The sequence below is a fragment of the Lolium rigidum genome, chromosome 7 (genome assembly GCF_022539505.1).
Source record: "Lolium rigidum isolate FL_2022 chromosome 7, APGP_CSIRO_Lrig_0.1, whole genome shotgun sequence".
In the NCBI taxonomy this organism is placed as follows: Eukaryota; Viridiplantae; Streptophyta; class Magnoliopsida; order Poales; family Poaceae; genus Lolium; species Lolium rigidum.
Genome location: NC_061514.1, coordinates 146623765 through 146651157, shown reverse-complemented (window position 1 = coordinate 146651157; position 27393 = coordinate 146623765). Strand labels below are relative to the sequence as shown.

At 44.3% G+C, this 27393-nt stretch overlaps 4 protein-coding genes across 4 annotated transcripts; 3 read left to right on the top strand and 1 right to left on the bottom strand.

Moving 5' to 3' along the window:
• Positions 1–698: 698 nt before the first annotated feature.
• On the top strand, positions 699–6068 carry LOC124673417 (glycine--tRNA ligase, mitochondrial 1-like). The gene is made up of 9 exons (XM_047209498.1): positions 699–995; positions 1545–1927; positions 2004–2121; positions 2907–3101; positions 3226–3450; positions 3858–3917; positions 4062–4142; positions 4220–4625; positions 5597–6068. Exons 1-9 carry the CDS (start codon positions 714–716, stop codon positions 5845–5847), a joined length of 2001 nt encoding a protein of 666 aa, XP_047065454.1. The 5' UTR covers positions 699–713; the 3' UTR covers positions 5848–6068.
• Positions 6069–13380: 7312 nt separating this feature from the next.
• LOC124679258 (cytochrome b-c1 complex subunit Rieske, mitochondrial-like) lies at positions 13381–15468 on the top strand. The gene is made up of 2 exons (XM_047215053.1): positions 13381–13614; positions 14511–15468. The coding sequence occupies exons 1-2, from the start codon at positions 13449–13451 to the stop codon at positions 15155–15157; spliced, it is 813 nt and encodes a 270-aa protein (XP_047071009.1). The 5' UTR covers positions 13381–13448; the 3' UTR covers positions 15158–15468.
• Positions 15469–17400: 1932 nt separating this feature from the next.
• Positions 17401–20183, top strand: LOC124679256 (probable glucuronosyltransferase Os04g0398600). The gene is made up of 4 exons (XM_047215052.1): positions 17401–17758; positions 18527–18915; positions 19092–19333; positions 19419–20183. Exons 1-4 carry the CDS (start codon positions 17611–17613, stop codon positions 19930–19932), a joined length of 1293 nt encoding a protein of 430 aa, XP_047071008.1. The 5' UTR covers positions 17401–17610; the 3' UTR covers positions 19933–20183.
• Positions 20184–20312: 129 nt separating this feature from the next.
• LOC124675327 (pollen-specific protein C13-like) lies at positions 20313–21242 on the bottom strand. The gene is made up of 2 exons (XM_047211394.1): positions 20955–21242; positions 20313–20834 (listed from the first exon to the last, which is right to left on the bottom strand). The coding sequence occupies exons 1-2, from the start codon at positions 21124–21126 to the stop codon at positions 20491–20493; spliced, it is 516 nt and encodes a 171-aa protein (XP_047067350.1). The 5' UTR covers positions 21127–21242; the 3' UTR covers positions 20313–20490.
• Positions 21243–27393: the final 6151 nt, after the last annotated feature.

Genomic DNA, 27393 nt, shown 5'->3' with positions numbered 1-27393 from the left:
CAAACCCAAATTCGTGAACATGCATGATTTGGAAGAACGCAGGGCACTCTCTCTCTCTCTCTCTCTCTCTCTCGGCCACATCATCCCCTTCCTCCTCTTCTTATACGTCTCGTGACCACATGACCCCCTTCCTCCCCCTTTTCATCGTTTTGACCTTCCACCATCCACCATCCGAGCCGAAGCCAAAGCCGAAGTGACGACATGACTAATCGCCGCCTCAACGACGTTCTGTTTTTTTCCAAGGTGCGCTCATCTCTACCAAGTGGCGCGCACACACCAACTAGACCCATCTTAGAACAAATTAACGTGTGTACATAATTCGTTGAATTCGTACACGATATGCCCCCACTATTTTAGTTACTTCGCGTTCTGGATTTATCAAAATTAAACTTTGCAAAGTTTAACCAAAAAATATGAAAAAGTATCAATATTCATAATACTCAATATATGCAATAGGAAAGTATATATTATGATTTATGACGATTCTAATATACAATATGTTCTATATTATAAATGTTTAGTTAATAGTTTGACTTTGATCACTACTAGAACTTAAAGTAATTGTGGACGGAGTTTATAGCAGGTCAAAGAAAGTCAATTCATATACTGTAGTACGTTCGTCCTTTATCCAGGCCTATCTCGCGTGGACCGTCTGGCGCCACACACACACTGGCCAGCGGGGCCCAGACGTCGTCGTCGCATCTCATCTCCCCATGCTCCTCCGCCTCCTCTCTTCCGCCACTCGCGCCACCATCATCGCAGCCAAACCTCACCCGCCCCAAACCCTAGCTGCCGCTGCTGCCACCTCAACCACCCGCCGGCTCGCGGGCATGGCGGGGAGCCGGGAGGCGTTCCGCGTGGCGGTGGCCAACACGCTGGAGCGGCGCCTCTTCTACGTGCCGTCCTTCAAGATCTACGGCGGCGTCGCCGGCCTCTACGACTACGGGCCGCCAGGGTGCGCCGTCAAGGCCAACGTACTCGCCTTCTGGCGCCAGGTAGCCTCTCTCTTACTGCTTCTCGAGCAGGTAGAGGCCGTAGAGTCGTAGGTTGGGGGCTAGTCGTCGAGCGAAAGGTTGCCGCGTATTTGCTCTTTTGGTTCTGAATTATGGTCGAGAAGGCTGCAGTGGGAGCTAGTGGCTACTTAATTTTGGTCTTTACTTGCAAGTAGTGAGCTGCAGTGAGGGTTGAAGCTAAGTGACGTGCCGTGTTGGCTTTGTATTCGTGTTACTTGCAGTGAGGGTTGGAGTAGCATGGTGCTGGTTTCCGAATTTGGCTATCTTTTGATAAACTAGGTACCCACTGGATACACTAGAGCTAAAAAAAATTCTGGAATGTAAATTGGAGAAATATGTTTGTCTAGTTTCATCATTTTGTAGATTGGGGGGAAATTGGTCTGGGTTTCCTTATGGGTGCAGCATATTAGGATGCAGATGTTCCGTTGGGCTTAAAAAGATTCAACATGCCCTTTTATCATGTAAATTATGAGGACATCGTATTTGTTAATAGATAATGAACTTACCATCTACTTGTGTTTTCCTCCTTAGCATTTTGTTCTGGAGGAAGGGATGCTGGAGGTGGATTGTCCATGTGTGACGCCAGAAGTTGTCTTGAAGGCCTCTGGCCATGTGGACAAGTTTACAGACTTAATGGTTAAAGATGAAAAGACAGGGAGCTGCTATCGTGCTGATCACTTACTCAAGGACTTCTGTAAGGATAAGCTTGAGAGAGACACCACATTGTCACCAGAGAAAATAGAAGAATTAAACCATATTCTTGCTGTCTTGGACGATCTTTCGGCAGAACAATTAGGTGCTAAGATCAAGGAGTATGGAATTGTTGCTCCTGACACAAAGAATATATTGTCAGATCCGTACCCCTTTAATCTCATGTTTCAGACATCCATTGGACCATCGGGTTTGAGCGCAGGGTGAGTTCAAGAACAGCTAAGTATGTTCTGCTTTGTCCAATCTAGTCCAAGCTCATGTTTTACATCTGTTTTCCAGGTATATGAGGCCAGAGACAGCACAAGGTATCTTTGTTAACTTCAAAGACTTGTATTACTACAATGGAAACAAGCTACCCTTCGCTGCAGCCCAAATTGGCCAGGCCTTCCGTAACGAGGCATGGCTCTATTAATCACTAAACCTTCTGTTCATCTATTTAATATAAATTTTGATGGGGTCTAGATCCTATATTCATCAACTTCGTTGCAACGGTTTGTATTTTTTTACTAACTTGTTTTCTAGGGTTTGCATCCTGTATGAACATATTTGCCATCTACCATGCCATAGAACTTATGAAAGGCTCCTGTTGATTGTATAATTCATGTTCATTTTTGTTAGAGAAAATAGGCTGAAATCTTCAGCTTATTTATTAGCCATTTATATTTGGTGTACAAAGAGTGCTTTTGTTTTGCCACTTATTGAATCCCTCTTCTCCTTTCTTCCATTTGCAAAATGCACTTCTCTCTTTTGCTACAGTTCCTTCAACACCCTGTTCTCTTTTGTCGTTCCTGTCTGGGAGTATCTTTTGGTTAATTTTTGGCCAGATAACATTATGCTCCTCGGGGACTGACACATTGGAGGTGGATCTTCACACTTGACGCCATCACTTTGTGTCTCAGAGGAACATAATGATCTTTTTGGGCAAAAACTGAATGTAAGGCAGTCAAAACTAGTTGGTCCGATTGGAATGTCAAAAGAAAGTGCATTTTAATGTTGCTTGCATGAATAAGATAATTCAAATCAGTGGTATTTTATTTTTTATTTTTTTGTATTGAAGAGTTTTTATCTGGTTACTGTTGAGTGTTGACATGTACTGGATTAGGTGTGCTGGAGACCAGTTACTAGTAACTGTTGGCTATTGCTTAACAACCTCTGTGATCTGTGATAAACTTGTTTCACTAGATATCTCCTCGTCAAGGCCTTCTGCGAGTACGTGAATTTACATTAGCAGAGATTGAGCACTTTGTGGACCCAGAGGACAAATCCCACCCAAAGTTTAGTGATGTTTCTGATCTGGAGTTCCTGATGTTTCCCAGAGAAGAGCAACTGACAGGAAAATCAGCCACAAAACTTAAGCTTGCCGGAGCTGTATCTGAGGTACCATAGTTTATACTGCTAGCGTTATCTGAATTCAACTCTTGCTTTTGCTACTCGTAGTACCAAAATCTTAACTAGCAGTTGTGACATATTTCTAAGCAACACTAGCTGCAACTGATGACAGGGAACTGTGAACAATGAGACCCTTGGCTATTTTATTGGAAGGGTTTATCTCTTCTTGACGCAACTTGGCATTGACAAAGACCGTCTACGGTTCCGACAACATCTGCCAAATGAAATGGCTCACTATGCCGCTGATTGCTGGGATGCAGAGATTGAATGTTCATATGGGTGGATTGAATGTGTTGGAATTGCTGATAGATCTGCATATGACTTGCGTGCCCACTCGGTATGTATCACATTTTGATGATTGCCCTCACCTGTAACTGCCAGTTGATTTTCCTTAATATATAATGCAGAAGCTTTCTGCCAATATTAAATTTGTGAGCAGACCATTTCTGTGGAAAAGGCATTTTTACTAAGTATTCACTGTTTGCCACTTTTTTTTTTTGGTAAATGTGTTCCTTCATGGACAATTAAATTTATTTTGGAACATATTTGGTTAGCTCAACTGCTGAGTTTTTGTAAAATATTCATCATTTTCATCTATGTTCCAATTTATCTATAGCATTCATTTGTTCTAGAGTTCTAGACCATAAACATTAGTGGTGCAATGCTTATGTTCCTGCGTGAATTGTCTTCTGCACATATCTATCACAATAGAACTAATCCTATGCTGCTGCCAATAATGAGCAGGATAAAAGTGGTGTTCCACTTGAAGCACATGAAAAATTTGCAGAACCAAGAGAAGTGGAGGTGAGGGCTTACTTTTGTTTCAAGTTTCTTATTGTATACTGAATATTCGAATTATTACTACTGAACTCTTGCAGCTGTGATGCTTTGATCAGTTTCTTGAGTTATCTGCTTTGCTAATGACAAGTTTCTTTTTGGCACATTCAGAAGTTAGTTATAACCCCATCAAAGAAGGAGCTAGGTCTTGCATTCAAAGGGAACCAAAAGATGGTTCTCGAAGCATTGGAAGTAAGTTTCATCTCCACATTGACTTATTACATCTTGGTGCCGTTGTGCTTATTGACGCTCACTTTCTCTGGTTGCAGGCCATGGGTGAGACTGAGGCTTTGGATATGAAAGCAGCTTTAGAGTCTAAAGGGGAGGTTGAGTTTAAGGTTTGTACCCTTGGGAAAGATGTCACCGTAAAGAAAAATATGGTTTCAATTAACCTCGAGAAGAAAAAGGAACATCAAAGGAAGTTCACTCCTTCCGTCATAGAACCATCATTTGGCATAGGGAGAATTATTTACTGCTTGTTCGAACATTGCTTTTATCAAAGGGCTGGCAAGACAGATGATGAGCAATTGAATGTGTTTGGTTTCCCCCCTCTAGTTGCTCCAATTAAGTGTACCGTGTTTCCACTGGTCAAGATTGAGAAATTTGATATTGTTGCCAAGAAAATTTCAAAAGCATTGACAACAGCAGGGATTTCTCACATTATTGATATCACAGGTACACTGAACTTACGGAAAGCCATTGTGTTTATTTTTCTCTTCTAACTGTATGAAGTGTTGCAATTTGCATAGCATGACTTGATCGCCATTTGCACCTTCTTTTTTTGCTTTTGATCTTTGTTTCATCTTACCGATCTTCCAGAGATGAGATATATGAGAAATAGTCCTTGATGTTTTGTCGATTGTCTGTTAACTTGCTGCTTCTTGCTGTCTCATCTATATCTATACCAATATAAAAGGCATGGGGTAGGTTTGTTCGAATCAGTATGTAAATGATCCAATGGATGAGAAATAAGTTGGGATCTTGCACCCTACATTCACTCATGCGCTAAGTACTCTTAAATGCAGCCACTTAAGTTTCACCAAATATTTTGTTTTGCATCATATTCTCCCGTTCCATTTATAGCCTACTATTGTACACAGTGCTCCCTTTTGGCCCCTTCTCTTGGTTGTACTGTCACTGGCAGTACACACCTCCCTTGCGTTGCAGATTTCAGTGTGTATTTTTTATGATAGAAATTGTTGATGATATGTAAAAATACAGGGCCTCTAGCAGAGGTCCAAAGTTCCCCTGGGCATTATTTTTGGTAAAATAGCTTAAGCTGCAAAACATTTCATTGAAATGTCAATATTTAATCTGTATAAGATGTTATTCATATGTATACTTTTGAATCATCTGTCTAGATTGCTGCCTTGGTGAAAATCGATGTTTGTTTTACTAATTCAGTGGATTATATTGTTGAACCTTCTTTCGTTAAATTTTTTTCCATTGAATGAATTATAAAATGGATTTCGTTCTTCAAAATATGCTGCTATGTTAATTTCTGAAGTGCCCTTGAGGATCTAAAATTATAGACCACTTCTCTATGATGCTGTGATCGTCTACTAAGCAGTCATGCAAAACTATGGGGACGGGAAACACTATCTTGTAAATTTTGCGAGTAATTTGTGCCTTGGGTACTATTGCAGGTAACTCAATTGGTAAGCGGTATGCTAGGACGGATGAAATTGGTGTCCCCCTGGCGATCACGGTCGACTCGACTACAAGCGTGACTGTCCGGGACCGGGACAGCAAGGGTCAGATCCGCGTGGAGGTTGATGAGGTGGCCTCAGTTGTGAAGGAAGTGACGGATGGGCAGAGCACCTGGGCAGACATCATGTGGAGATACCCAGCACATACTGCCTCGGCTGCTGACGAGGAAGAAGCTCCTGAAACCTGAAAACTACAGTAAAAAAAGTGTCCAATTTACTGATGGTTGATCTCCTGAGTTTCTAATGCCTGTTGACATAACACAAATGCTGATAGAGCATCGTCCTGTAGTCCTGCAACCGGTTTCCTTCGCACATGAATCTCATCTGTTTCTGTTAATATTTACTGTTTCTGCATGTATATGTCGTGTGATTAATAGTAATGGGCAAAACATACCTTTTCTTTTGGTCACACGTGTTGATCCCAATTCCCATAGTAGAGCATTTTATGACTTGTCCGGCGAAGTATGAGCAAAGCTGTCAATCTAATACTATCACTTATGTTTTGTTGGTAAGATTGGAATGATTAACCCAAACGTACATTTTGGATTTACAAAGCATGGGCAAAGTTGTTGATCTAAAGTTACCTCCATTTTCATGTTTCCTAACATTTGCATTTTTTTAGGTCCCAGCCTTTATGACCCTACGCAATATGGAAAATGTATTTTCTTCCATTACCAATTATAAATCTGAAGGCAATTTCTTTTATGTAGTGTCATATGCTGCCCTTTGCCCAAACAGAGAACACATGAAATTTCTCTCGCACACTCTGTCAGAACCAGCTCAAACAATTGGTAGGCACAAGGGCGCCCTCTCACCTGGCGAAAGAAAAGGAAGATTCATTCGACTCGTACAAAGAAATATTACACAATCTGGAAGGAAAGGAAGCTAAAAGTTGCATTTCAACATCATTATCTACATCTTCCGGCCACATTTGAGAACTAAAATTGTCGAGTTAAGCCAAGGTCAATTATCCATTTAAGCATGCAATCCCACTTTTCTTCTCTATAGATTGTATTTTATGGAGCGTGTTCCCGCAAATGAGTACTTTATTCTAATGGTGTTGTGCAAAGGCACATTTTTTGTGGTGTATGTGAACAAAAAATGAAAATAATGGCACACTAGTTTTTTTTTTGAGGGAAAAATGGCACACTAGTTTTTTTTTTTTTTTGAGAATACCGTCCGCTCTTTATTAATCAATTAAAAAGTTCCTAGGGATACAAATATGTTCAGGTGGTTTAAGCAACCAGACCCGACGGCCAAAAGATAAACTAACAGAGCTACGAGCTAGGCGATGTGCTTCTCCATTGGAAGCCCTTGCGTCATGCTTAAAAACGACGGACTGAAACAAAGTCGTCGTATGTTTGATCTTCCGGATCACCGCGCCATATCCTCCGTCATATGGCTGCGTCAAATTCTTGATCACCTTCAAACAGTCACTTGCAACACAAATCTTCTGGATATTAAGATCTTGCGCTAATGCCAGGGCCTCACGACATGCCATTGCCTCAAGAGTAGCGGGCGAATAGCCAACATTCAGCGTGAGGGCAGACGCTCCTAGGAACTCGCCTGTCTCATTGCAGCAAGTGCTCCACCATTTCTGTCTTTGCTACCGCCGCATCAGCATTCAGCTTTACCATACCTACAGGAGGCGCTATCCACTTCAGCTGATTGAGCATGCAGACCTGTCTCCTCTGTACCACCTTCGTCCCAGGATCCTGGGCAAGATCCTGTAGAAAATTACGAACAAATAGGAAGGTAGAGAGTGGACTCTGTTGTTCTCCCTCATGAATTATTCTTCGGCGTGTATACCATATCGCCCACATGGTGACGATCATCTCCACCAGATCCGAGTGGTTGAGGGATTCAATCATCGAAAATAACCATTGTTTTGCTGATGGCTCTTCTGCCAGGGACATATGTTGGGTAATCTCCTCGTTCACAAGTGCCCATACGCATTTCGACATCGGGCAGTCGATAAGCGAGTGTCTCCATGAATCTTCAGCCCCACACACCGAGCATGAACTCGTCGTTGCCATGTTTCGGTGGTGGCGCACATCACCAGTTGGGAGTGATTGCTGGGCCAGCCGCCAAAGAAACATCCTTAGCTTCGAAGGAACCTGAATCTTCCACATTTTATGCCACATCTTTTCCTCCGCTGCTTGGTTCGAGGTAGCTGGTCTTCCTTCTAGCCAATCTTCACGCCTCTTCCTTGTATTAACCAGCAAGCGGTACACGGATCTGACCAAGAGCACGCGGATCGTTCATAATGCCACGACCACGTGTCCTCGTATTGCCTCGTGCTGAGAGGGATCCTACAGATTTGTTCAATATCCATAGGCTGGAAGGATTCCTCCAACGCCTTCATATTCCATGTCACATAAGGTAGGAGGATTATCCTTTTTACTCGGCATTGGGCGGAGAAGATAATCCTGGGGGATCCAGTTATCATTCCATGCATGTGTGGATGTTCTAGTGCCGATCTTTCGGATTAATCCCTGCTTCATAGCATCTCTCCCCTCCACTAAAGACCGCCAAACCTGTGACGGATCAGAGCCAGCAGACGCCTCGAGGAAACCTGTTGTAGGGAAATAAACAGCCTTGAGAATTCTTGCGCTCAAGGTCTCCGGGTTGATGCGCCATGCCTGTCTTGCCAAAAGAGCAATATTGAACAATTCTATATCCCGAAATCCCAAACCTCCTGATGTTTCATTTGGTACCTGCAAGATACTCTTGACAGATTGACGCACCACCTTCGGACATCATTTACTCAAAAATACTGAATATTTGTCCAGATTTATCCGCTGCCCTGAGGCATCACAATATTTTTTCAGAATATCAGTAACATCCCTTGCTTCCGATGTACTAGCTTTGACAAACAACAGACTGTCATCTGCGAAGAGAAGGTGGTTAACCGCCGGGGCTGATGGGGCCACCTGAATTTCCTGAAGGTGGAAAATGGCACAATCTCTACTACTTAAAAAGAACGAACGTGTTCCCCCTTCTCCCCTTACTTTCGTCGTCCTTTTGGTCGTCCCTCCCACCAAAACAAGGAAAGTCAATATCAATCAGGTGGGACAGCCAAGGAAATCCAAAGAAAATCAATCAATCTCTACTACTTATTCCTATTCCCTATTCTTTCAGAATATCAATTCGCGCAATTAATCAACCTGGACCGTTTTAAGAACCATCAGGAATCTCCACATTAATGGAATATCACCTTCGCATAAATCTATCCACACTATTAAAAAGAACAAACACTCACCAATCTCTACTACTTATCTCTACTACTTAAAAAGACTAAATCTCGTAATCCCTATTCTCTCCACTTTCGTCCGTTCCAACTTTTTGGTCGTCGGTCCGTCCATCAAAACAGGAAAAGTCAACCAGAAATCAATCATGTTGCATGTAATCACGTTGCATTTAATCCAGAAATCAATCAGCCCCAATTAATCCGCGATAGATCTTTTGCAGAAGGAATCAGCCTGCTGAAACGGACATATAAAGGAAAGCAATCAATCAGCCAGATCGTATTACATGCAATGTGATTTTTGCCCCTCCACAAAATCAGCAATTCCTTGATTAGTAATTTTTGCCCCTCCACAAATCTCGCTACAGCGTGATTGGTCAATTTTTTAGAGGCTACCAAATTTCATGTGTTTCCGTTTCTGCTCCTCCCTCCACGCACGACCCACCGACTCCACGCACTCCACCTGCTGCACCAAGTCCTCCTTCGCGACGACGACGACGCCCTCTCCCTCCCTCGCGACGGTGCACTCTTTCTCGCGATGATGGCGCCCTCTCCCTCGCATGCCACATGACGACACTAACTCGCCTGCTTGCATCATCTGTGCTGGCCAACAAATCTGCCGCGTCGTCTGCGCATGGAGGTTGAGATCAAAATGGCATCTTTTGCTCCTCCGGCAGCCGGATCTGCTGCGTAAGGGCTCGATCTGTCGATCCAACATTAGGGACAAGCTCCAATCATGGTTGTGGCCGGCGGGGACTACCAAAACGGCCTCCAATGGGTCGCGCACTTCTTCGGCACGCAGATCGGCACCGCCAAGGTATTCGCCAACGTACTCTTCTCACCCTCTCGCCGCCTGCTCTGCTTGCTCGCTCATCTGTTGCGCGGAACAAACCTAAGCTCGTTGCTATCGCAGGCGCTGTCGGAGGAGGCCAAGGACAAGTACGACAAGGCTGTCTTCAAGGTGGTCGATCTGGTACGGTTCCGATTCCATCCTCAGTGCTATGCTGCTTCCCAAAATTCCCTCCGTCTTTTCCCTTTGTGTGGTATGTTATGATTGACGCGTCCTGCTGACTGCTTCATTAGATTGGAGTTACGCGGCGGAGGACCAGGAGTAGCAGGAGAAGCTCAAGATGAAGAGTTCTTCTTGTCGAGGTACGTATCAGCAATTTCATCTCCACCTTTTACTGATTATCTCCGGTACTACACCTGTTTAGAAAAAGAAACCATGCATATTTATTCAAGCTAATCGCTATTCGAACCAGCAATAAAGCTAGGGCAGCCCTCTTTTGTGGAATAAAGTTACACTACTTAACTGCTAACGAGTGTTGTTACTGTTGTTCTCTGAACCCATTCTCATTTTTCATAAAAATTTCTCTATTAGATTGTGAAATACCATTAGACCTGAAGATGAAACTGCAAATGTGTTCCCATGACAGAAAAATCTTTTTCGGAATGGAGTAACATTTTTGTTGTCTGTACTTGTCTTGTCATAGTTGATTTTCATTATTCAGTTATGCCAGCCTACAATTACTTTTACTATGTGTTTATTCTCTGCACTTATTTAACTCAATAATATTTAATCCTCTTTTCAAAAATTCATTGACTGATTTGCTTTGGGATGCAGCTTCCAATGGTGTAGCCATTGAATCAAGTGGAAGGCAACTGTGAGCAGTAACTATGAGCCATGCTTCCACAATTTCTGAAGCAGGTTCAGTTATATACTTGTTTTTACTGTAGCCATTTTTTAGTACTCCCTGCATTTTTAGTAGTTCAGCCTGCACTTTTACAACTCTGAGATATATATTTGGTGGTAGAATAAAATCAAGGTCTACTCGTATTGAAAGTAAATGGAGTATTGTTGTTGCTATCCGAAAATAACAAGGTCTAAAACTACTGACGGTATCACACTGTTAGTACTGTTGTATCTCTGAAAATAGTAAGGTCTGCAATTCATTGTGCTTGAAGAGGTTTTGTACCGTAGGAAAGGAATTTCGAAACCTTTATTACTGAACTTATGCTGAAGTTATTTAGTGCAACACTGAAACTTTATTTTGTAATTCTTGCTTTTCTTTTTCTTGACTTGTCCCTCGTACTAAGACTTCTGCCTACTATCCAGTATATGGTAAATTCTAGAACTCTAACATGCATTTGGGCAAATGTTTCTGTTTCTGTTCATCTGCCAATGGGTGATACTATGTCGTCATGAAAATGAACCATGCCTTTTTTTGGGTCTATGACGGCAAATCTAAATCTTCACCACTTGCAGCACTGTTGCTTCCTCTGGGCGTGGGATCCTAGCAATTGATGAGGAGATTCTTTACGAGTGAACTACAGATGGCAAGACATTTGTTGACTACTTGAAGGACCAGAATATCATGCTTGGTATTAAGGTTGACAAGGTATGCATTCAATGATCCGGAAATCTTCGATTCCTTATGTTGTTTTAGTCAACAAGCCAGTTCTACCATTCTAATTTTTTTTACTTGATTTATGTTGTCTTGCCCAAAAGGGTTTGATTCCGTTGCCCTGATCCAACAATGAATCCTGGTGCCAAGGTGTTGATGGTTTGGCTTCAAGGTGTGCGAGTTGAAGTCAAAGAATGATTGTGCAATTCTTGCCGACGATTTTGAGTTGCTGCTAGGGAAGCTAGGTCATTTTACTGCTATTGGAGATATAGGTCGCCGTGGTGGTGCTTGCTGGAGATCACGGCTCGCTAGGAGGCGGCAAGAAGGTGATGTCGTTGATCAGAAAGGCGATGTGCATAGTCTGGGTGGTTGGGGATGAGTTGCTAGAGCTCTCCTTATCGACCTATGCAGCCGAGATATTGGGGATGAACTGCTGGTGTGGCCTCCGGTGCTGCCAGGAGGTTGGGGGAGAGCTGTGGTGGCTGCCGGCGCGGCCTCCGGTGCTGCCGGGAGGTTGGGAGCGAGCTGTCGGCGTGGTGATGATTGCCAACTTATTTTTTTTTAATTCGAGAGCATCATACTACATCAGTAAGCACTATACTACCTCCGTTTTGAAATGTAAACCTTTTAGGAAGCTGGATTCCTAAAAAGGCATACATTTTGAAACAAAGGTAATATATAGTTTCATTACTACCGTTTGCTATTTTTTTGCCATAAAATATGTTTGCCTCTGGTTGATAATAGGTGTCAACATGAAATTCTTCTTGTACTTCATTAAAGCCTTTTCACTAGATTTATCTTTGCAGTGGATTTGAATATTTATTACTATTAGTTTTAAATACATGAATAAGACATTTTCAAAGAGTTTAGAGACAATATTACAATATGCGAAGTCAGGCTTGGGATTTACACCCGTTGTTGAATGGACGTGAAGGGTAGGAAGAACAAGTCAGGCTCAGGATTTAGACCCGTAGCAACACACATACATTTTCATACGATGAATCATAAAGGCCATGTGTTTGTTCCAAAAAAAAGCTTGCAGCGGGTACTCACAATTGTTTTTTCAAAATTTAGACGTATGTTTTCATTATTTCAAATAACCCAAAACGTATGCAAAATTAGGAAGGAATCTGTTCATCTACTGCACAACATCGCCTCCTTATCCCTTAGGGGTGGGCATTCGGTCATGATCGACAATTCGGTTTTCGTATTTCGGTCTATTTTGAGTTCGGTCTTAAAAAAATGAAGACCGAAATATACTTGCTTGTTTTACTACCCGAAAAATTCGGGTACCCAATAATTCGGGTTCGGGTTCGGTCATGACCAAACATCATAGTCAATGTTGTCAACATAAATATTAGAAATTATTTAGTAAGAAGTTGGCAACATTTTAGATGTATTTTTGATGTTTTTAATTGCATATATTATTATCAACTGGCGGGAATAAATGTTGAACAATCTAAACAAAAATGTAACAATCCTAGAGAAGTTTGATCAACATTCAAGAATATCACATCTCACGCACATCACACAATTGTAAAGATCGGGATAGTCTCACGTAAAATTCAGTCTATTAGGTTACTTGGAAGAAATGACCGAATTGACCAAACTAAATTCGGTCTATAAAATTTTCTAACCAATTTCTTTATTGGCCATTTTGGTCTCGGTCTTTTCAGGTTTGGTCACGGTCTTTTTGGTTTCGGTCTTCGGTTGTTTTGTCCACCAATGTCTTTTCTACCCAATTTCTTTATCGGTCATTTTGGTCTCGGTTTTTTCGGGTTCGGTCTCGGTCTTTTCAGTTTCGATCATCTGTTCTGATCAATGTCTTTTTTTATGCGATTAATGTCTTTTTCTTGTTATCCCGTGGCAACGCACGGGCAAATGTCCTAGTAGAAAAGAAAAGAAGACTTATAGGAGCTTATACCGGGCCTGGATCTCCAGGCCCCTACAGGCCCAGTAAAGCCTACTGAGCCGGAGAAGCCGGGCCCGAGCAGCCCACCGCCCCTCAATACTTGGTCCGCCGCTCGTTCTTCTCCCTTCCTTTCTCTCTCTCTCTCTCTAGCAGCCTCTTCCGTCCGTGTGGCGACCGAGCGAACCCTAACCCAAATCTCCGGAGCAAGACGACGCCGGCCACGAGATGCTGAGGGTTGCGGGGAGGAGGCTCTCGTCTTCCCTCTCCTGGCGCCCCGCGGCGGCCGCCGGATCCAGGGGCCCGCTCGCCGGCCCCGGGAGAGACGACGACGACAACTCGCCCCGCCAGCCGCGATTCGCCATCGACTCGCCCTTCTTCACCGCCGTCAGAGGTATATCCGCGATCTCGCCAACCTCGTGTCCCTTCTCCCTGATCTGCCCCGCGTCCGTGGAGATTTCGCCTGGGTGTCCGTGAATTGGGGTCGCGTGGTTTCGAATACGCAGTTTCGTCCGTGATCCGAAATTGATCTAATGATCTCCGCTTTGGTTCATCCCGTAGGGCGTTACGATTTCATTCGACCTACCTGTCTAGCTGTTGGCGGTTGCTTTGCCATGACGCCGTACCTATCATTCTAGCCTGGATCGGATTTGTGGATGGCCTACGCGTCTATGTGTTGACTTGCTTGATAATGAAATGAATTCACAATTGGCTATATCTGTCTGATTCATAATGAAATGGATTGCTAATAATTCAATACTGTATGGAAATATAAAGTGCAGTAGGCGGCTAGAGTGATTGGCATGTCAATCTCCTCTTGAAACTGTAATTTAGTTGAGATGTTTCTAATGGGCCTGGCTACCTTCTGACAAACATGTGGACAACCGGTAGCCATAGACCTAACTGCTATCTTCTCATTGCTTGTTAATCTGTAGTCTGGGTAGCATATTCTCGATGGTTCTAGTAATGCTATTACGCCAATCAAGAAAGATTGTTCAAATAGCAGTAGTCTGTACTTACTATGAGTTCCACAGGACAAGGTCCATTTGCTACTCAACATTGTCTAGGGCTTGCCATGGAATTCTTGATATGGTTATCTTATTCCCATCATTTTCAACTTCTGCAAGTTGTGTTACCCTCCGTTGGTGCTGGACGATGAACAAATATTTTGTATGGGTGCTACTTCAGTTTGCAGTACTTAAACTACCATACTGTATCTATTTATCAATGCCTAAATATGGTGCCTGCAATATCTCACTGTTTTCCATACTACTTGTAATTCTAATGCAGGCTTTTCGTCGAGTGAAACACTCGTTCCACAGAACCAAGATGCTGGGCTGGCTGGACTTCCAGCAACTGTGGCTGCACTCAAGAACCCCAACTCAAAAGTGCTTTATGACCAGTACAACCATGAAAGATATCCTCCTGGAGATCCCAGCAAGCGCGCCTTTGCCTACTTTGTCCTGAGCGGTGGGAGATTCGTGTACGCATCACTGCTGCGTCTCCTCGTCCTGAAGTTTGTCTTGAGCATGTCAGCAAGTAAGGATGTGCTTGCGCTTGCTTCCCTTGAGGTCGATCTATCCAGCATCGAGCCCGGCAGCACAGTTACTGTCAAGTGGCGTGGAAAGCCAGTCTTCATCAGGCGGCGGACAGATGACGACATCAAGCTGGCCAACAGCGTGGACGTTGCATCCCTGCGCCACCCGCAGCAAGACGCTGAGCGTGTGAAGAACCCAGAGTGGCTGGTGGTTATCGGTGTCTGCACTCATCTTGGTTGCATTCCCCTCCCCAACTCTGGAGACTTTGGCGGCTGGTTCTGCCCGTGCCACGGTTCACACTACGACATCTCTGGCAGAATCCGCAAGGGCCCTGCCCCGTTCAACCTGGAGGTCCCCACCTACAGTTTCTTGGAAGACAACAAGATGCTTATAGGCTGAGAGCCTAAGACTTGGCACCTATCAATATACATTCTTCACAGGGGTGAATCCCTGTCGTGCTGTTATTTTTTCTTATCAAACAATGTGGCTAGGACTTTTTGTTTCACGACTATCGTCGCAGCACCGATCCACTGTTATCTACCTGAGTGCATTTTGCAGTGCAAAATAATTGTTTCTGCTATGTTGCTACTGAAATGTAAAAGTTATTTGGAGCTGATATTTCTGGGACCCAATTGGAAGGATATTGGACACCTCCTCTGGCCCTTCCCACCATTTTTTGATGATAAATAATCAAACATGCTGTTCTTCCATCTGTTGTGTTTGTACTATTGGGTTGAGTTAAATCATGGAAATGTTCCAAGATTGGTTGTGTGATGTAACTTCATTAACTTGTATGTTGATTCTAATGCTCCTTGACGCGGTGCTGCCGCTGATGGTATGCCTGGCAGGGAGACAAGGTTTATGTTGATTTTTATGCTCCTTGAACCTTGATAGTTGACAGTGTCAACTTGACACGGTGATGCTGCTGATGGTATGCTGGCAGGGAGACCCGGTTGTACGCCCACCGGCTTCTGGCGGCATGGCACACGCTTTCATGAGCGGAGGCTGTTTCTTGTCCGTGTGACCAAGGAGCAAAAGGAGAAAACGACTACGTACAAGTACAGCTGAGCTACAGCTAGACGGCCATTGCCATGGTCCATACGTTTGCTACCGGCCTCTCATGGCGCAATCAAATGAGTCTTCGAGTCTATTACAATTTGCTACGATGAAATACAGGGTTTCCCTTAGCTGTAGACCCATGAACCCGACTTTTGGGTCCGGGCACATGTAAAGCATACACCATGGGAAACATTTTTTTATGAGGGAACAGTTAATCCCTCTTGAAAAATCAGTTGTTGTTTTCCACAAAATTTTAGTCCAATCATCACATACGGGGTAATCACTTTTGAGGTCGATTGGGCGAATGACAATGTTTAGACACCATCTTGGCAAAATCCCTCGCCATCTTGTGGGAGTCCTCATAAATTGGGAATGCACATCCTTTCCCATCCTCAAGATGCTATTCTTCTCACGCGCTTTTGCCAAGTGAGCAACAAAGGCTGGCATGGATGGCTAAGTGGGGAAATATTAGAAAAAATGCTATTTGAAAATCTAAAATAAACTGAAACAATTTTTTTCATGTACATATTATGTTGATACTTACTTGTGTAAGTTTTCACGGAAAAATACGATTGTATGTGATCTACACGAAAAATGATAAAATACTCAAATAACACTATAATGATTGGTTGTGTTACTTGTGTATTGTTCACCAAAATAGAAATTCCATTTTCACATTTAGTGTAGGTCACACATAGTCGGGTTTTTTTTCTTTGCCAAAATCTACATAAGTAAGTGTCAATATAGGATATACATGCGTATATTTTTTTCAAATTTTTCTAAAACTATGAAATAGCATTTTTTTTAGAATTTTTTATAATGGGGTGGACATGCACCCGGGTTCACATCGTCTGCCTCCAAGCTAAGTGTTGTTTCTGGAAGTTGGCTGAATGTTGTGACCATTTACAAATTATGGACAATCCCACCAAATGTACCAAGTTGCTATAGGCATCATTTCTTGTAGACGGCACAAACACTCGTGAGAGAATTGTCTGTGAACAAAGTAAAATATAAGACTAATAAGAGTGAGGCCATGTACAATGAAAAATGCTTAGAGATGTGCTTAGAAAAACAAACACATGCTCTAAAGATAGCTCACTTGGCCAGTCAAGTGGATGTACAATCCAATTACTCCCTCCACATAATTTTGTGTTGTGGTTTTAGTTCAAATATAAAATTGGTGAAGTGTCCAAGTTCAAGTCCTCACTAACTTCATTCGCAAAAAAAAAGTCCTCACTAACTTGAATTTGAGTTCTTATTCTTAGAAAGCATCGTGGTAGCTGTTTTATAACAAAGCGAGTATGACAACATTGTCTGATTCGTCATTTAACCCGCCTCAAGGATTAACTTGGCAAGTGATAGCGGAGAAACTAACAACAAGGAAGTTGATTGAACATTTTTTTTGACTTACTCTCATAGCAGACTCGTAGCAATAAACTAAAAAAATAGTGTTTTTTTTTGCATCTGAAGCAGAAAAAAACTTAAGCCAGCATGATAACAGCAATTATTAGTACTGTATACTTCTAATTAAGCCTTACCTTTTACTACTTCATAAGTGGTCAAGAAAAGTGGGTTTCCATGCTTACTGTGGACTTTTTGTTGGAAACAGGAACCATTCTCTCTCCTCTCTCCAATCTCCATTTGTCCTAACAAAATCTAATTGGCCTCATCCTCCCCCTTGCTTCGTTCTGCTCCCCAAAAATCTCACCTTTATCGAACTTCCAAATCCAATCTTCTCCTTAATTAAGCTCGGCTCTGTGAGACGGAGACCCTGGATTGTGGCGCCGTCCGCGATGGGATCGAAGGCGGGATGGCTCCCCGTAGCGCTCCTCCTGGCGGCAATGGCCCTCTCGTCCGTCCTCCCGCCGCCGTCCGTCGCCGCCGCGGCGGACTCCGGCGAGGTAGACCACGCGGTCCAGCAGCATAGCGAGCGCATCTCAGGTCCCAATTTATCGCCAAATTCGTTCCCCCATATTGTTTTCTTCTCAAAAGTTGATGCTTTCGGTTGTAAGGACCTAGGATTTCGTCGCTCCTGTTGCTCCCGTTAAGGCGCTTAAACTTTCAGAATTATGATAGCTAATTTGGTTCTGATATACGAAAATTATTTGTTCTATCTAGGCTGTTTCCTTGAATTGTTGACTAGGTCATATTTGAGGGCTACTGAATCCAGATTAGTCCTCTTTTCTGCATTTCGTGTTGGATGTTGTTGTGATATACCACCTGTTAGGTTAGCAGTTTCAATTTGATTCCACTAGTGCCTCAAAATAATTTGTTCAGGTGGGCTTCGCCCCTCGTAGACCTTTCCAAAAATAAATTTTTGATTCCACTCCTGTAAAAGTTGCTTGTGCCATCATTATGGTCCACACATCTGGCCATCTACTGCAAGTTTACAACCGAAGTTGTAGGGTTTATGTTGGGATGTTACTCTCTGTTTCGCTTCCCACAGTTTCTTCTATTTGATAGTTCATTCACTGTTGCCAAGATTATGTTTATGCGGTAGTATACAATTGATTTTGGTTCCATTGGTTGATATAGCATGGATCAATTGTAATCGCAAGGTTCAGTTTTCCATGCTCAAGTGGTTTATGCTTCATATAATTTCACAATTTTAGTTGAGGATGGCTGTATGCTTTTGTTGCTGTACTATATGTTCTGTTCAGGTAACTCTTGACATCTGCTTGATCTAAATCCACGATTACTGAACTTCAGGGAGTGCTGGCGATGTGCTAGAAGACAATCCTGTTGGAAAGTTGAAGGTTTACATCTATGACTTGCCAAGAAAGTACAACAAGAAGATGGTCACCAAGGATCCCCGGTGCCTCAATCACATGTTTGCTGCAGAAATATTTATGCATCGTTTCTTGCTCTCAAGCGCCGTGCGGACACTCAAACCCAAGGAGGCTGATTGGTTCTACACACCAGTTTATACTACATGCGACCTAACTCCTGCTGGACTTCCCTTGCCATTCAAGTCACCAAGGGTGATGAGAAGTGCAATTCAGTATGTTTCAAATAAATGGCCTTTTTGGAACCGAACTGATGGCGCAGATCACTTCTTTGTTGTCCCACATGATTTTGGATCTTGCTTTCACTATCAGGTGAGTTTAGTAGTCCCGGAACCTCACATATTCTCTAAGGGTTTTTATATGCATGATTTTGTCATTTCATCTAGTACACCTTGTAAGAGACGGAGGTCTTAATTATGAAAATATTTGGCCTTATTTTACACTTTTCCTAGTAGGTTTCTGTGTAACTGATATTTTGTTATTTGCAGGAAGAAAAAGCTATTGAACGTGGTATTCTCCCATTGCTGCGACGTGCGACATTGGTGCAAACATTTGGACAGGAGAATCATGTTTGCCTGAAGGAGGGGTCTATCATCATTCCACCCTTTGCTCCTCCTCAGAAGATGCAGACTCACCTGATTCCCCCTGAAACTCCACGTTCAATCTTTGTTTACTTTAGGGGTCTTTTCTATGACACTGGGAATGACCCTGAGGGTGGTTACTATGCAAGGTAGGTTCTTCTAAGCTTTTGACCAATTTGAATTCTTCCTAATGGTTTGGTCCCATTTACTAACTAAAGTTATTTTGTTTTACAGAGGTGCGAGAGCTTCTCTGTGGGAGAACTTCAAGAACAATCCTCTGTTTGACATTTCCACCGATCACCCTGCCACTTACTACGAAGACATGCAAAGGGCAGTCTTCTGCCTGTGCCCATTGGGCTGGGCACCATGGAGCCCTAGATTGGTTGAGGCTGTGGTATTTGGCTGCATTCCAGTCATCATAGCTGATGATATTGTGCTACCGTTTGCTGATGCTATCCCATGGGAGGAAATTGGTGTTTTTGTGGAGGAGAAAGATGTCCCAAAGTTGGACACAATTCTCACATCGATGCCTATCGAGGATATATTAAGGAAGCAAAGATTGCTCGCAAATCCATCAATGAAGCAGGCCATGTTGTTCCCACAGCCAGCCCAACCACGAGACGCATTCCACCAGATCTTGAATGGTCTTGCTCGCAAACTCCCACACCCAGAGGGTGTATACTTACAACCTGGAGAGAAGCATCTCAACTGGACTGCCGGACCTGTTGGAGATCTGAAACCATGGTAGCGAAGAGCTTCCATCACCCAGGGGATGTATTCTTACTATCTGGAGAGAAGCATCTCAACTGTACTGCCGGACCTGTTGAAGATCTGAATCCGTGGTAGCGAAGAGCTTCCTCCTCCTGGACAATCTTTGCAAGATAAGCCACATAGAAATAGTTCATACTTCCTCATATGTGATGTAATAGAGATGCAGTGCCGCTGGTGTAAGCACACCTCAGCCTTATCTAACGTAATGAGCAATTTGTAAGTTGGTAATCTAGAAAGAAATGAAAAGGTGTTTGTTTCTATCAGGTTAGATGCATGGTGATTTTGGTATGCCAGATTTTGTTATAGCATGCTTCTAGGTTGCAGAAGAAGAATTGATGGCAAGAATGCAACTGCAAATCTGGTAGATCACAAGGCTGTAAGTAGCATTAGATCGATGGCAAAGTTACAATTTCCATGTTTTGAGACAGCTATGCATGGATGCTGTACTTGGCTGATACAACCATGCTATTTGCAGGTCAGGTAACTTATATACGATATGTGGAGACTCTCAGGTGGTGCCATGGCGACCATCCCCTCACTGGTCATCGTCATCATCACCAGCAGTCAAGTTGAACATCTTGAGCAGGTCAGGGCAGACGGGCAGTGGCACATCCTTGAGGTAACCGAGTGGATTGGCTAAGCGCAGGTTGTCGCTGATGCCAACGTTCCTGGTGAGCAGAACAGGGGCACGGTCCCTGAGGTTCTGGATCTCATGGCAGTTTGCGAGGGGGCTTTGGATGAGGACGACCTCGCAAATGTCCTCCACATGGCTGTCCTTGAGGTCGATTTTGTAAGTGCCAGTCTCGTCGGTGACACCGTCGATCGAGCGCTCAAGGACGTTATTGCCATAGCGTCTGCACTCCAGCCTGACCTTGGCACCTGCAAGCCAATCAAGAAGCGAGGTGAGGCCCAAACTTGTGTGTAGTTTCGGCTGTTTACCGATTCAGGTATCTGCATATGTGCAGTTTCAGTTTGAGAGGCCAGAAATGAGTTGCGTACCCTTGATGTACTCGGTGACATTTGTCTCGAACCCCGCACGGCATGTGTCGCAGTAGACGCGGCCCTGGACGACGTAGTCAGCAGTCTTGGTGGCGACGGTGGTGTCGGCGAGGGCGAGGGCAAACAGGATGGCGGCGGCGGCGATCACCGAAAGGACACGGAGCGGGGCCATAGTTGCTTGTGTGTTTTCTTCCCCTACCTCCAGTCACTTGGGTGAAGTTTTTTGCCTCGGCGAAGGATGAATGGCCTGGGAGGTAAGAGTTTTATTCGGTGGATGGCCTGAGGACGGTGACGAAATGCCCTGGGAGTTTTGCATTACGATCTCCTGTGGCTTAAATAGCCTCTGGGGGCTAGGAAGGTTTTTGTGGCTGCGCATGGATGTCGGAAGGATGGCTGGATGGGAGCAAAGCAACAGGTTTTTTGACCGGGTTTTGTGCTGTTGGAGGTAAACAGAGGTGGGGATTTGGCCTGAATTCCGTTGAGGTTTGTGTGATCCACAAAATAATGACAGTTTTCGTCCTATCTCTGAGAAGTGTTTGAGAGGCTAATGTTAGGCTTGTTTTCGGGAACAAAGAAACATCCAAGAAATAGGAGTATAGAGCGCGCGGATAGGAATTTGTAAAGGATGTGTAGACTGCAGCGCGAGCCCGCTTTGCTGCTGTAAGCTTTACACAATTACAGCATTGTATCGCACCAGTCTGGCGTTACAATACGGCTCGCAACGAAGCTTGAGCTGACGTGGTGCGGTACAGATAGAGGGCAATGACCGCGTTGACGGATTCATGTACTCCATGGCGCACCACTGCGCAAGTGAGATGGACTCACCTGCGGTCGCGCGAACGGGTCATTAGTCATGAAACGCTTGCTATTTGGTAGCTTGGGCGGTCTTTTCTGCACCGGAGAGGAAAGTTAGGCCCCATTGTTTGGGTGCCACTATTTTCTTCCCTGCTCGTGTAGCCCACACCATGTTTGGTTGCAGATATGAGCGTGTTGTGGTAACCCTTTTCCTTAGAGTGGTGATGTTATCCAGCTGCTAGCTGAATAACAACACATTCAGTAGATTCAGTTCATCAAAATGTGTTGGTAATACACATCAAATACTTACTGGGCGCTGCATCATGAGCGAAGTAACTATATTTCGTAATGCATCACATGTTCATGACACGAGGGGTTAGTATATACCACCTCGAATAAGTTCATCATTACAGACCGGGGATCAGGTTTAAGCAAGTCCTAGCTAATGGAGGAATATGACAGCATCTCTCAAAATCAGCAGATCATGACGAAAGAAGAAGAAGCACTAAGCAGGAAACTTCTTGCGAAGCCAAGTCCTAAGTCAGTTCCTCCTCTTCATTGGCTGCAGCTTACAGTACTCGGCATACTCTTCTTCGTTGTCTACAATGAAGTCGATAGCCCTGACCAGCAAGTTAGGTTGGAACAGCTGCGCGCTGCAGACAAACTGGGATGTGGAGATCGTCTTCATCTGAGCATAGTTCGTGATCGGGGTTTCGACGTACTGACGATGCCTCGGGTAGCGCAGATCCACAAGGAATAACTATTAGTGCAGACGATAATCACGTACTTTCAGATCTATGAAGGAACTTAATGAGGGTTACTACCTGAATGTACTCGTCCGCCGTCTCTTCATCAGCAGCATAGAAGCAGCGGCCATCTTCGCTCTAGTCTAGAATGCGATCGGTTTTCATCTTCAGTATGATGCTCCACTTGGTCCTCCAGTTTCCGATGTGGTTGTAGAGCTGAAGAGTGGTCACATGTATGCCAACAAATGCAAGAACAACAGCAACTACCTTCTTCATCTGCTCCTCTTTGAATTCCATGTTAAATCAGACGCCGCTACGGACAAGCTGAACCAACCGGTTGAACACAAACTTTGAAAGCTCAGCTTTCCAAACTATGGCAGGTTTGCTTGAACTCAGACATTGGTGAGCATTGACAGTAGGAGCAGAAAGATCAGGGGAGCTCAATGGTATGATCGCCTACACGACAAACACTAGCACATCAGTGAACTGCCACTACCACATCCACATCCTTAAGCAGTAGCACATCAATGAACTACCACTACCACATCAGCATCCTTAAGCACTACCACATCAATGAACATCGAGAAAAGAAAAAGCGGCCTTACAGTCAGAGGACCAACACGCAACACTGAGGTCGGGGGAGCAAGGGACCCTGATGAAGATGCATGCAGCACCACCGTCCCAGTGGAAGAGTCAGATGCAATGGCGACAACCATCCCCGTGGTAGATTCAGATGCAACCTGGACAACCTCGACAACCTCGACAGGCGACGAATGAATATCCTACAATGGATTCGTTCAGACCCTGTGTACCCAAAAGATCTAGATCTAAGGATAGGTTTTGCAGAATTTTACCACAACCGAAGTCATCGACGCAGAGAAAGAAGACGACCATCAGCGGCCAGTAGCCGCCGCCACAGCCGTCGTCGCCACCACAAGCCTCGCCGACCGTGCGGGTGAGGAACAACCGGCCATGTCGTTAGATCGAGAAGGGTGGATGAGCTCGAAATGGGGGGAAATGGGGGATTTAGATTTGGCGGTGAGAGAGCCACCCCTATATACGGTGGCGAAATTTGAAGCGCGGTGACCAAATTCCGCTGAGATTTTGCCGTCCCATGCCAGCTCGCGCCATCTCCCGCGGTGGCTCTGCGGGAACGCGGCGTTCTCAAATTTTGCGGAGACGAGGGTGGTTCGCTAGAAACGGACGACCCGGATGTTCTTCCAGAGCCTGGCCCGAGGGTACTTTAAGACCGGTTCCTACAACAACGCGAGCGAGGTCAGGTAACCAAATGGATCGAAAATGGCTGCCCGATGCCGAGCCAAAGTGAGACCAACCTACCAAACGCGCCCCATATAAGTGAAACTTCGTTCATTCTAATCCGATAGGAGTAGAAAAGGTTGTTTGGTACCCACGCAGATATGTCTAGATGGACAGCAGACGTGGTAACGCATTCCACTCACTGTCACAGCAAGATCCGTCCATCTGTGCTTTTGAAAAGGAGTAATAGTGACTCAGAAGTCAGAACACGATGATTTGTGTAAGTATAATTTTTAACCTGCAGTAAAACCGATGCATCCAACAGGTCTTGTCAAGTGTGATCGCTATTGAGCAGGTTCTCTGCCTGTTTTCACATGCGTAGAGAAGGATTCAACTTTTAGATAGATTGCTCGAAATGAGCCATAGGAGATATTACCACAACATTATGCAACTGGTGAGCCATGATGGCCACTTCGCCAGACGACGAGCCGCTAAACAGACGCACATATAATAAGCTGCCGAAAAGAAAGAACAACGCACATAATATAAGTGATGATGATACTTATTTGATCGTGTGTTCCGAACACGAGAACAGTACACATATGCGCTGTATGCTCGTCGAAATCAGCGAGCTAGTTACAGTTTATTTGCGCCCGGCAGAGGATAACTTCTAAGACTTCATTGTATCCATGGATGCCAGGGGATGGAACTGGCAGCGTACGTCTATATGCGAGAGGGACGATGGAGCTGGCAGCCTTCGCGTTCCGCTGTCATGCGGTGGGCGGCGAGGGCGCGAGGTCCGGGCCGCAGTTGGAGAGGCAGGTGATGTGTTGCTGGATGCAGGCCATGGCGCAGGTGGGCGTCCCGAAGCCAGGGTCGGTCGCGCACGCCGTGGCGCAGCCGGTCACCTCCGTGGTGCAGCCCATGATGCAGCCCACGATGTTGGCGGTGCTCGACGCGACCTCGGGGTCCGGGTCGGGCTCGCCGGCCGCGGCCACCACCATGGCCGCGACGAGGACGAAGAACGCGACCGCTGCCGCCGCGCGGTGCACGACGAGGGTGCTAGTAGTAGCGGTGGCCATGTGGAACTGGCGTCGTTTTTGGCTGTGTGTGTGGACGGACTGTGATGGGCATTGGAGGGATCGCCTTCTATAGGGGTGGATCTGATTGAACTTGGCACTGGACGCATGGCTACCTTGTTGAACTTGCTCCATCAAGAGCGCGCGCATCCAAGATGGATGCTTGGGGCGACGACGACGAGGCGAGGAACTTGTGATCACTGATCAGAAGCGGTTGCGCCTGCCAGGAACAGGAAGGTTCTCACCCGACCCGCTCGACGCCTCCACCTGGGGAGGTGTTGTGTGTATTCATATTTTCGTGGAAACTGAAAATGGAAGTGAAAGTATCCGAACCATGATGAAATGTGTTAGTAGATATTTGGATTCTTCTTACAAATACAAACACAAATACAAATCTGGTACTACTACCTCCATCCTAAGGCTTAAGGTTTATATTTTTTTTTGAAAAATCAAATGAAGTAAAGTTTGGCCAAACTTTTAGAAGAATCTATGAACAAATAAAATAGTATTTTGTAGATACCACATAAAAATATATTTCATTATCTATCTAATGATATTGATTTTGTACTTTTCATGTTAATATATTTTGATAAAAACTTGGTCAAATTGACATTGTTTGACTTTCTGAAAAAAATATAGACCTTAATCTTTGGGATGGAGGTGGTAGTACTTAGTTTAAAAATATATATGGACATGGAAATCGATATATCCATATCCAAACTCGTTTTGAAGCCCACTATGGCAATTACCCAACCTTAAAAAACTAACAAAGTGGTTAATTTTTTTTTCTGCCACTGAATCGAAACTGTTGTATACGTGTGGTTTCAAGATGCTCTCTAAATATAGTTGATTTATTGTAAGACATGAGTCCATGATTTTCATGTATTCGTATCCATTCCAAATTGGACAAGCATCCGTTTGGCATCCATATTCGAGTAACATCTGCTTCACATCCGTATTCGACAACATTCATATTCAAATATGTATCCATTTAAAAAATATGAAAATGGATGCTGGAAAGGCACCATCGGATTTGTTTCCAACCCTACCTTTGTGGCTTAACCAGGCCAGGTGAGATATGAGCAAACCATTTCAGGCGCCAAGGAAAACAAGAGGAAAACCGGTTCAAGGTTGTATTCATAATGGTTTTTAGAGTTTAGGGTGAAACTTGAACCAAATCGGAGTTAAGGGTTGTAAAGTGAACCTTAAAACGAGTTTAGGGGGTTTGATTGTACTTGTCTCATCGGGCCCCACTTGATAGATTGCATCCAAAACGTAATAGGGATGAAATTTGGAACCATATTTGGTAACTAGAGTAAAAAAAGCTAGGCTAGTGGGTAAAAAACTTGGATTTACTCTACTTTCTTTGAGACGGCGACCACATTGTGCATGTCAAATCTTGTAGGAAAGTTACGTCATACAACATCAGCGCGGCTAGGAAGGTGGCCCGTCTCATGGGGCTCACTTTGGCCCTCGTGGCTCTCCTCTCATCCCTCCAGCGTCCCAATTCTTGTTTCCGATGAAAAACTTTTACAATATTTGTCCTTGATTTATTTGAACTGCGCTATTAAACCGAAAAATAAGAAACATAATTTTTTTTGCCTCCTAGGATTATATACGAAAACATTAAGACTTTTTTTTGCGATGAACAGGGAGATTTATTAACTTAAAACAGTATGGTCCTTTACAAGCAGCTCATCAATACACGGGGAGCCTCAAGCCGCAATACCGCGGCTACCGCACCCCTCTTAGCTAGTTGTGCGAGCTCATGAGCCACTCTATTACTCTCCCTATTCGTATTACAAAACACGACATTACGAAAACTATGATTAAGTTGTTTAATCTCCAGCAAAATGGGCCCAAAACGAGACCGATCTCTCGAACTATCTCGTAGTCCTTCCGCAAGTGTCAAACAGTCGACTTCCAACACAAGTGGCATATCACACCACTGCAGAGCTTGCTTGACACCCTGCAGGCATGCCAGGAACTCTGCTTCTTCCGCAGCAGCACATTTAGGTAGATTAAACCAAGCCGACTGAAGCACCTCTCCTCTGCAGTTCCTAATGATGCAGCCAACAGTTGCCTCTCCGGACTTAAGATTAAAACTTGCGTCAGTGTTCAACTTTTCCCAGCCCTCTGGTGGAACCTTCCAAGCCGATGCCCGAGGGCCACCCTTTCGCCCCTGATTCTCCGTTTTCTTTCGATCCTCTTATCGGATTTTAAACAGTAAGTCACAATAGTTCTGAAGAAAACCGACAGACTTTGACACTGATACGTCTCCTTTAGCATGGACTATATCATTACGCAGGTACCAGCATCTCCAAAATAGCAGCAAAAGGCGAGATCGCGTAAGGTCATCTACTGCACTTAGCATGATCTGGAGCCAATCATCACATGTTCTGACGAAGGACGATTCAGGCGGCAGGTCCCAAACCTCTCTAACTTCATGACGTAGTGCACGGGCCTTGGTACATGCCACGACTGCATGTAATCCGTCCTCCGTTTCCCTTCCACAGATGCTGCACGTTGGCATCACCGCCATGGTACGCTTGCATCGGTTCT

Coding starts and splice junctions, on each gene's coding strand:
- LOC124673417 (XM_047209498.1), top strand. CDS start 714: ATGCTCCTCCGCCTCCTCTCTTCCGCCACTCGCGCCACCATCATCGCA. Junction 996..1,544: donor TACTCGCCTTCTGGCGCCAG/GTAGCCTCTCTC, acceptor TTTCCTCCTTAG/CATTTTGTTCTGGAGGAAGG. Junction 3,918..4,061: donor CAGAACCAAGAGAAGTGGAG/GTGAGGGCTTAC, acceptor TGGCACATTCAG/AAGTTAGTTATAACCCCATC.
- LOC124679258 (XM_047215053.1), top strand. CDS start 13,449: ATGCTGAGGGTTGCGGGGAGGAGGCTCTCGTCTTCCCTCTCCTGGCGC. Junction 13,615..14,510: donor CTTCTTCACCGCCGTCAGAG/GTATATCCGCGA, acceptor ATTCTAATGCAG/GCTTTTCGTCGAGTGAAACA.
- LOC124679256 (XM_047215052.1), top strand. CDS start 17,611: ATGGGATCGAAGGCGGGATGGCTCCCCGTAGCGCTCCTCCTGGCGGCA. Junction 17,759..18,526: donor GCATAGCGAGCGCATCTCAG/GTCCCAATTTAT, acceptor ACTGAACTTCAG/GGAGTGCTGGCGATGTGCTA. Junction 19,334..19,418: donor GAGGGTGGTTACTATGCAAG/GTAGGTTCTTCT, acceptor TTTGTTTTACAG/AGGTGCGAGAGCTTCTCTGT.
- LOC124675327 (XM_047211394.1), bottom strand. CDS start 21,126: ATGGCCCCGCTCCGTGTCCTTTCGGTGATCGCCGCCGCCGCCATCCTG. Junction 20,835..20,954: donor TGTCACCGAGTACATCAAGG/GTACGCAACTCA, acceptor ATTGGCTTGCAG/GTGCCAAGGTCAGGCTGGAG.